Source organism: Nyctibius grandis, chromosome 34 (assembly GCF_013368605.1).
Source record: "Nyctibius grandis isolate bNycGra1 chromosome 34, bNycGra1.pri, whole genome shotgun sequence".
In the NCBI taxonomy this organism is placed as follows: Eukaryota; Metazoa; Chordata; class Aves; order Nyctibiiformes; family Nyctibiidae; genus Nyctibius; species Nyctibius grandis.
Window position 1 is genome coordinate 396,740 of NC_090691.1, and position 10,102 is coordinate 406,841.

Sequence of the window (10,102 nt, forward strand, 5' to 3'; positions counted from 1 at the left end):
TTGGTCACCCTCCTTTGGACATACTCTTATCTTTTGATGTCCTTCTTCTGTTCAGATGTCCAGAATTGCACACAAGTACTCGAGGTGGGGCTGAATCAGTGCAGCATAGAGTGGGACAATCACCTCCCTTGACCAGCTAGCAATGCTGTACTTGATTGACCCCAGGACACAGTTGGCTATTTTGGCTGCCAGGGCACACTGTTGGCTCCTATTCAACTCACCATTAACCCAAACCCCCCAATCTCTTTCTGCGGGGCTGCTCTCCAGCCTCTCATTGCCCAGTTTCCACATATTAGCAGGATTACACCGTCCATGTGGAGAATCTGACACTTGCTCTCCTTACATTACTTTTTAGTTGGTGATTGCCCAGCTCTCTAGTGTGTCCACACCTCTCTGTAAGGCCTCTCTACACTCAAGAGAGTCCACAGCTCCTCCTAATTTAGTACCATTAGCAAACTTACTCCATGTACATTTGATTCCTGCATCCAGATCATTTATATAAACATGAAAGAGCACTGGCCCTAAAACTGAGCCCTGGGGACCCCAGGCTCGGCTGGTGACTGGCCGCCAGCCTGATGTGACCCCATTTATAACAACGCTTTGAGCCCGACCTGTCAGCCAATTGTGCCCCCAACGTATGATGGACTTGTCTAGCTGTGGGCTGGAGAGTTTATCCAGAAGGATACTGTGAGAGACAGTATCAAAAGCTTTGCTAAAATCCCCAAACACCACATCTACTGGCTTCCCTTGATCAACTAGATGGGTCACCTTGTCATAAAAGGAAAATAAGCTGCTTAAGCAGGACTTTCCCCTTGTGAAACCATGCTGGCTATGACGAATGACTGTGTCCAGTTCTGGGCTCCCCAGTGCAAGAGAGAGATGGAGCAACTGGAGAGAGTCGAGCGAAGGGTCACAAAGGGCATCCCTCATATGAGGGTAGCTTGAGAGAACTGGGACGGTTCGACCTGGGGAAGAGAAGGAACCTGGTGGTTGTTCCTGTGTAGGTATATCCACAGGCCACAGTCCTTCAGAGGTGTACCTGCTCCAGTGTGAGCGACTTGTCACAGTCTCTACAGGGGTGTATGTGCTCTGCTGTGCACTCATCGAAAGGCAACCGCCCCCTCAGCTGGTGTACCTCCAGTGTGAACTTATACACAGGTCACCGTTCTAGTTGACCGCAAGTCACACTGGTGTTTTAGCAGGTTCCCTTGCTGCCCCCATGTCTACTTGCTGGCAGGAGCAGAGTGGAAAAAACAAGAGCCAGTGAGATGAGGTGCCCTGCAGGACTACATACATACAAACAAGGAAGAGGTGATCAGGGATGTAACAGTGAGGGGTGAGAAAATAGAGTGTCATATTCTGAGAGAAGGGAAAAAGGCCAAGAGCAGGACCTCAGGAGAGCAGGCTTTAGCCTTCTATGCAACCTGCTTGGAATAATCCCCCATGGGATATGTCCCTGCAGGGGAGAGGAGTGCTGTTTGATGGCTAAGCATCTCCTCTTCAAGCTCCAGAATTGTCATCCCCCACATGCAGAAAATCAAGAATTTGTGTCAGGAGGCTGGATGGATGAGGAAGGAGCTGCTGAAAAGAAACAAGCATGAAGAGGAAGCACCGAGAAGGTGGAAGGTGGTTGCCTTCCAGCCTCAATGGTTCTGTGCTGCTGTGCTGGAGAGAGCCATTTCCATGTGTGTGTTTTGTCTGTGCATGGGAGCTACGGGGGGATGAGGGGATCATGGGGCCAGCTCCTAGATAGACGGAGGGTGTAAGACCAGCTTCTGGAGCTCTCTGTGTCTTTAGAGGTCTACATTTTCCACTAATACAGCCTTGCATACAAACAGCCAACTCTCATTTACCCTTTCTCTGCTGACCCTCCTTTTGCTTGCTTTGTCCCCTTCTTTGGTGTTTTGGAGATTGTGTTCATGGCAATTCCTACCTGGGTCTGCAGTGCCCTGCAGCTCCTCATGCTGTTATGTCCTGAGAGACACCACAACCAGGGTGGGCCATCTGCACACAGGCATTGCCAGCTGACCAAATGGAGCTTCAGTCCAGGGAGACCTTGAGAAACTCTGGGATTTGACCAACAGAAAATTCTTGAACTTTTACAAGGAGAAGTGACCAGTCCTGCATCAGGGGAAAGAATAACCCTGTGCATCAGGGCAGGCTGTGACCTGAAGTGCTGAGGAGTGACCCTGAGGAGAAGGAGCTGAGTACTAGGTGGGATGCCACACGAGCCAGCAGTGCGTGCTCACCATGAACCAGGTCAGCTGCAGACAGGGCTGCATTAGGGTGAGCATGGCCCCCTGGAGCAGGGGAATTACTATCCCCCTCAACACAGCACTGCTAGGGATCCCTACACAAGGGTTTGTCACGGTGATCACCTCCCCATTTTGGCGGACTGAGGCAGAGTGACCAGAGGAGGTCTGCCAAGGTGGGGTTTGGAGCCTCAAGCACATGCCCTGTGTGGAGAGGCTGAGAGACCTGGTCTTCTTTGGCCCTTTTTCCCAGTGGTGCAGAGGTTCAAGGTAGTACAGGATTAGCCTGAGAGTGCTTGAGGGGTGGTTTCTGAGATGGTGGAGCTTTTGTCAAAATTGGGAACCAGCATGAGAAAGAAAAAGATGCCACAAAGTGCATCTTGTGAGGTTGAGAGCAGTCGTGAGGAGGAATAAATGTCACTGCAAGTGCAGTGCTGTGATATAATGGGGCACACAGAAAGAGTCTGGTTTAGGCAAAGCTTTGTATTGAAGCAAACAGCCTGTGAGGATGGAGAGATATCAGTAAGGGTAGTGATCTTCTCAGGAGAGAGCAAGCTTGGTAAGCAGGGTGGGTGTCCACAGCCTCCGGTGAAACAGGCACAGGCATGGGAAACCGTAGGACATCCTGTGCTGGAGACAGCTTGGGGCTCTGGCAAGGCTGAAAGGCCTCAGCACAGCCCAGGTCTCTGTCTCCTGGGCTATGGCTGTTCTCTCTGCACCTCATGCCTGAGAGGAGATATCTTACCATTATAGCACCAGGACCTCATTGCCTCCTTGTCCCCACCCGTGGGCCTGGGAGGCATCACACCATGGTCCTGCTCTAGGCATTGCACATCCCCACATCACACTGCCCCAGGAAGAGCCCTGAGCAACGTGTGAGGGACAGGATCTCCCTTCACGGGGGACTGGGGGTCAGGGCTTGGCCCTTTGTTTTCATATAACACATCCAGGTTTCCTCAGCATCAGAGCCACCTTTCCCTTGCCTTTGCCTACTTCTCATCACTGCCTCCAGTTTTCTGCTCTAACCGGCCCCCAGAGAGGCTTTGTCAGTGATGTCCCTCAGTGGAACCCATTAATGCTCCTTGAAACTTTGGAGTTTGCACCTGACTTGGGCTTCTTGAGAGGTTTCTTCAACTTCCTCTCAGTGTCTAAGCTTCAGGGACTCACCACGAAACCCACCCAAGGGGTCATTAGAATGCTCGAGCTGGTCCCTCTGCTGCTGAGCTGGGCTGGGCTCCTGGGATGGAGGGAGCTCATGGCAAGTGGGCAGCACTGCAGAGAGACAGCTCTGCCCAGGAGCAGCTTCTCTGCAGAGCGCAGCAGGGCTGAGGGCACTGGCTGCACGCACCGACGGGAGAGGACTGAGTCAGAGAGAGCTTAAAGCTGGTCAGGATTGGGAGGACGACTGAGAGCTCACTGGAGGAGAAATCTTTGCAACCCTTGACATGGTAAGTCTCTGGGTGCAGGGCAATGCAGCTGTAATTGCTGGAGGCATCTCCTAAAGCTGGCACAGCCACAATTTATGGGATCTGCAAGGGGGGAGGGGGGAACACCTTTTGTTAAGCAATTTTGAATAGCTGTGAAGCCAGGTATGCAGCCAGGGGTGCCCAGAACTGTCCTTCAGAGCAAGGTCCCTGCACCCCAGGGGTCTGTGTGCTGGGGCAGGGACCTGCCACCTGCCAGGGTCAGCACTCAGCCTGCCCATGGAGAGACGCATGGTGCTGTGGGGAGAAGCTGTGGGTGGATGGAACAACCACTGTTAGCATGAGGCAGGGCTGTTCTGCTTTTGAGAGGGTGCTGCATGGGCCAGTTCTGTTCACAGCTCCAGATCAGCCCTGGGATATTTCACAGGGCACTTTTCAAGAAGCACATCAGTAGGGGCTACCTGGGAGCCAAGGTGCTTGCCAGGGTCGGTGATTTCAGTTCCCAGCTGTGATGGTAGGTGGAAATGGTAATGGAGCTGTCAGGTGTGCACAAGAGAGGGAGACTCCTGCACCGTTACAGTGAGTGATGAACAGGTTTCCAAGGAACCTGATAAAATCACTTCACCCACCTCAGCCTACAGAAAACATTAACAACCCCTTTGTGTTTTCTTCAGGGTTGCTCTGGCCAGCACACAGGTGCTCCTTGGCAGTGCCCAGGTGCCACGAGGTGCCTGCAGGGCAGAGCTGAGCACACAGTGGGTAAGATGGGGTCTGTGAGCAAGGACAGGGAGGAGATGTGGGGACAGAGAAAGAGCTCCCAGCAGGGACAGCTTCAGGCAGCAGAGTGATGAGCAGGGAGTGGGAAGAAAAGGCCAACAAGCACTGGGGCAAGCTGTGTTCGAGAAGCTCTCTTGTGGTCCTTCCCTATTGGATGAGGGAACAGAGTGCACTGTCAATTGCCCTTCTGCTGGGCGTTGTCTGCTGGGCAATGAGCTGACTCTCCATTGAAGACATCCCATCTCCAGGACCCCTGACTGTCTGCTTTGCCTGTCCTGCTGGGCTTGCCAGCTGACCTCCAGAAAGGCACAGCTCTCCTGTAGGATCCTAGGGAGTGCTGAGCCTTTCCTTGGGGGTCAGCACTCTCCTCTCAGCGGCCTTTGCTTCTCTCTGAGAGAGGCTGTGTCCTCATATTTATGAAGTTTTCCTCATATTTATGCGGAAACTCCTGTGTTCCAGCTTCCACCCATTGCCCCTTGTCCTGTCAAGGGATGTCACTGAGAAGAGCCTGGCTCCATCCTCATGACACTTGCCCTTTACATATTTAGAAACATTAATGAGGTCACCCCTCAGTCTCCTCTTCTCTAAGCTAAACAGACCCAGCTCCCTCAGCCTCTCCTCAGAAGGGAGATGTTCCACTCCCTTAATCATCTTCGTGGCTCTGCGCTGGACTCTCTCTAGCAGTTCCCTGTCCTTCTTGAACTGAGGGGCCCAGAACTGGACACAATATTCCAGATGCGGCCTCACCAGGGCAGAGTAGAGGGGGAGGAGAACCTCTCTTGACCTGCTAACCACATCCCTTCTAATACACCCCAGGATGCCATTGGCCTTCTTGGCCACAAGGGCACACTGCTGGCTCATGGTCATCCTGCTGTCCACTAGGACTCCCAGGTCCCTTTCCCCTACGCTGCTCTCCAACAGGTCTGTCCCCAACTTGTACTGGTACATGGGGTTGTTCTTGCCCAGATGCAGGACTCTACACTTGCCCTTGTTATATTTCATTAAGTTTCTCCCCGCCCAACTCTCCAGCCTGTCCAGGTCTCTCTGAATGGCTGCGCAGCCTTCTGGTGTGTCAGCCACTCCTCCCAGTTTGGTGTCATTAGCGAACTTGCTGACAGTGCACTCTATTCCCTCATGCAAGTCATTCATGAATATATTGAATAGAACTGGTCCCAGTACCGAACCTTGAGGGACTCCACTAGACACAGGCCTCCAACTGGACTCTGTCCCATTGACCACCACTCTCTGGCTTCTTTCCTTCATCCAGTTCACAATTCACCTCACTACCCGATCATCCAGACCACACTTCCTCAGTTTAACTGCGAGGATGCTGTGGGAGACCGTGTCAAATGCTTTACTGAAATCGAGATAGACACATCCACAGCTTTACCATCATCTATCCACCGGGTTACGTCCTCATAAAAGGCTATCAAGTTGGTTAAGCATGACTTCCCCTTGGTGAAGCCATGTTGACTGCCCCTAATGATCCCCCTATCCTTGATGTGCCTAGAGACAGCACCAAGGACAAGTTGTTCCATCACCTTTCCGGGAATGGAGGTGAGGCTGACCGGTCTATAGTTACCCGGGTCCTCCTTCTTGCCCTTTTTGAAGACTGGAGTGACATTCACTTTCCTCCAGTCCTCGGGAGGAGTCCTGCCCTCTCCATCACAACTACTTGTCTGTGCTGGAAAAAGAAGAGTTCTCAGATCTGCCCTTTGAAACAAGACTCCCCTGCTATCATCACAGTCCAGCTGCTTTTTCTATAAAGTGTAATTTGTGAGTGCAGTCACCCTCAAGATAGGAGAAGTGAAAGCCCTGGGCAGCTGGGAACAAGACTGATGGACACTGCGGCTCTCCTGACTCTGCACTGAGCCACAGAGAGCTGGGCCCTTTTGCCTGTCCTGTCTTAAGAATCCTCACACTTTCAGTCATAAAACATGAGGATTTCTACCCCTCAAAGGAACAGTCACCAGGTGTGATGGTGCAAAAGAAAAACAACAAAGTTATTATCAGGACATGCTGAGCCTCTCTTCTGCAGCCCATGTTTTTCAGAGTTGTGAATGCAGATAGTGATTTTTTTCCGTTAAAGGTGGATTACATCTGACATCCTTTGGGAACATCAGAGCTGTCACAAGCCAGCTCCCAGGTACCCACTGCAGCAGTGCAAAGTTGACTTCTTGGTAGCACAGGGTCAGAGGTCCAGCTCCTCACAGCTCACTCAGCCAGCACAAACCACAGAAAGGAAATGCCTTTCAGCTGGGGGTGATGGCTATGAAAGATGGAGTGTTTTTTCTCAAAGTGTTTTTTCTCTCACCTAAATTTTCCCTCTTTTCCTTCTTGAACAGTGCCCCATGCCCAGAAGCAGCAAATGTCCAACAGCAGCTCGATCACCCACTTCCTCCTCCTGGCATTTGCAGACACACGGGAACTGCAGGTCTTGCACTTCTGTCTCTTCCTGGGCATCTACCTGGCTGCCCTCCTGGGAAATGGACTTGCCATCACTGCTGTAGCCTATGACCACCACCTCCACACCCCCATGTACTTCTTCCTCCTCAACCTCTCCCTCCTTGACGTGGGCTCCATCTCTACCACTCTCCCCAAAGCCATAGCAAACTCCCTCTGGGACACCAGGGACATGTCCTATGCTGGATGTGCTGCCCAGGTCTTTTTCTTTCTCTTCTTCATCACAGCAGAATTTTATCTCCTCACCATCATGGCCTATGACCGCTACATTGCCATCTGTCAACCTCTGCACTATGGGACCCTCCTGAGCAGCAGAGCTTGTGTCCACAGGGCAGCAGCTGCCTGGGCCAGTGGGTTTCTCAATGCTCTGCTGCACACGGCCAATACATTTTCACTACCCCTCTGCCAAGGCAATGCTGTGGACCAGTTCTTCTGTGAAATCCCCCACATCCTCAAGCTCTCCTGCTCAGATGCCTATGTCAGAGAGATTGGACTTCTTGTGGTTAGTCTCTGTGTAGGTTTTGGGTGTTTTGTTTTCATTGTGCTGTCTTATGTGCAGATCTTCAGGGCTGTGCTGAGGATCCCCTCTGAGCAGGGACGGCACAAAGCCTTTTCCATGTGCCTCCCTCACCTGGCTGTGGTCTCCCTGTTTGTCAGCACAGCAATGTTTGCCTACCTGAAGCCCCCCTCCATCTCCTCCCCATCCCTGGACCTGATGGTGGCAGTTCTCTACTCAGTGGTGCCTCCAGCATTGAACCCCCTCATCTACAGCTTGAGAAACCAGGAGCTCAAGGAGGCCATTATGAAAATGATTCGACAGATGTTTTTCAACAGCCATAAAGATACTACCTCTCTCCACAAATGACTCTCAGATTATCTGATTCCAACCTTTTTTTTTTTGGGGGGGAGGGTATTTTATATATGTATCACTATAATTGTCATTATTGCTGCTGTTATTGTAATTCATGGTTATTATGGTCCTAGAAAATATTTGCATTTACGTCACTGCATCTGAGTCTTCTACCTAATGTGTGTCACCTGGTACCCCAGTGCCTTGGTGTGTCAACACTGGCTCAGTGGGGGCTCTCTCATAGCATCTGTGCAATAAAATGGCATCTCCCCAGTGCAGTGCTTTCATGCCGGGCTCTTCTTCCAAAGAGGCCTGAGAACTGCACCCCTGAAATTCCTCTTCCTCCATCTGTTCAGGAATAAAAAGCTCAGACCATTTTAGAGACATAGGACTGGGTTTAGGAGTCACCATTTGGTGTCTGGTGAAAGTGAAGATGGCGAGTGCAACTGAGGGATATACCCAGGGCTTTCAGACAGGTGACACTGAAGATCTGCTTTCTGGGAGGGGAAACTGGAGCTGCCTGGAAGGCACGGTGGTTCTCCAGGGTCAGTGTGTTTCTCGGGTTGTGTTGGGATGGACGAGGTCAGCAAAGATGGGGTTTGGGGCCCTAAGTACAGCTCATGTGCAGACCTCCTCTGGGCACCCGTCAGTACCTCCCCACCGGTCTAGAGCAGGAATTATTGCAGAGGGACACACTAGTCCAGGTGTGATCACATCACGGCTCACTGGATGGAGAGGAAAACTCAAGATGTCTGGGGTGTCCACGTTCCTCCTAACACAGCCCTGTATGCAGTTGACCTTGTTCATGGTGAGCTTGCACCACTGGCTCACATGGCATCCCTTGTAGCACCCAGACCCTTCTCCTCACGGTCTCAACTCAGCCAGTCAGGACCCAGCCTGCCCTGATAGATGGGGTTATTATTCCTGCCTGTTGCAGCACTGGCCACTTCTCCTTGTAAAACTCTACAAGTTTCTGTTGGTCGAATCCTGAAGTTTTGTTGGGGTCCGCGCGAGGAAGGAACTACAGCACACCAATATGGTGCTCTAGTAGCCTCTTTATTTTGGTTAACACACTCTTTTATAATCTACATACTCTCTTATGTAATGGTTACACACTAAGCTATTGGCTACAAGTATTGTACACAATCTGGCTGTGTGCCACTTCTGCTGTTCTAATTGGATACTTACTATAAACTTAGGCAAGCCACATCCTTATGCTTTCTTGCTATCTCATGCTGTTACATAACAGTGTACTGGTATGTTCTCTCTATAACTTTCCCACGGTCCAGGCCCCTACATCTCCCCCTTTCTTTCTTAATATAAATGCCAATGGTTCTTGATATCATTCCGTGCAAACCTTTTATAGTACAGAATACCAATACAAAATGAATAGCAATACTTCCAATTCCCAGACCAGCCACCCAGTTCATCCAAAACACCCATGATGTTCCCGCGTTTTCTGTTCTGGATTCAGATCCTGGAGTCACGGCCAGATGATACGTGAAAGGCAGTGATCACACCTCCTCAAGGCCTCTGGTGTTAGAGTTGTCTGGTCCTGTAGCATCGGCTGGTTCATCTAGCCACGGCTTCACCCATTTGGCCGGAACCCATTGGCAGTTATTTCCTGTGGAGACGCAAGCATACCCTCTGCCCCAGGTTATTAATTGCTTTGGTCCTTCCCAAGTGCCTGATTCTGGGATGAATACCCTTGCCGATACGTTTGTATTACTGAGGTCTTTTTGATTTCCCTGCCCGTGAGCTATGGCACGTGGTGTTTGCGAGTTCTGCTTAGGGTTTAGCCAATTTAATACAATGTTTTATGTAGCGCATCCTGTGGTCCCATCTCCCCCTGTTTTCGAATAATTTCTAAATGCTCTTTTAATGTGCGATGCGCACGTTCCACAATTGCCTGCCCTGTAGAGTTATATGGAATACCGCGTACATGTGTAATACCCCATTTCTGCATAAATTCTGCAAGCGATTCAGAGCGATAGGCAGGGCCATTATCAGTCTTAATTTGTTCCGACTGGCCCATTACTGCAATAGCTTGCAACAAATGTTTTTTAACGGCCTTGGCCGTCATGGAGGTCAGGGCTGTAGCCCACATGTGACCGGAGCAGGTGTCAATTGATACATGGATATATTTGAGTCGGTCAAAGGCAGCATATTCGGTGATGTCTGTTTGCCAGATCTGTCTGGGTTGGATTCCCCTGGGATTTGCTCCCGCAATCTGTAACACAGGTATTCTAGCACAATCAGGGCAAGAAGCTATAATCGCCCTTGCATCAGTCTTTGTCAATTGGAATTGCGATCGCAATGCTGCTGCAGATTGGTGA

The 10,102-nt window shown here is 50.8% G+C and overlaps 1 protein-coding gene across 1 annotated transcript; it reads left to right on the plus strand.

The window, feature by feature from the left end:
* Positions 1 to 6,806: 6,806 nt before the first annotated feature.
* On the plus strand, positions 6,807 to 7,781 carry LOC137675543 (olfactory receptor 14C36-like). The gene has a single exon (XM_068421669.1). The coding sequence runs from the start codon at positions 6,822 to 6,824 to the stop codon at positions 7,779 to 7,781; it is 960 nt and encodes a 319-aa protein (XP_068277770.1). The 5' UTR covers positions 6,807 to 6,821.
* The last annotated feature ends 2,321 nt before the right edge of the window (positions 7,782 to 10,102 follow it).

Bases quoted from the DNA above. Each gene is read 5' to 3' on its own strand.
- LOC137675543 (XM_068421669.1), top strand. From the start codon at position 6,822: ATGTCCAACAGCAGCTCGATCACCCACTTCCTCCTCCTGGCATTTGCA.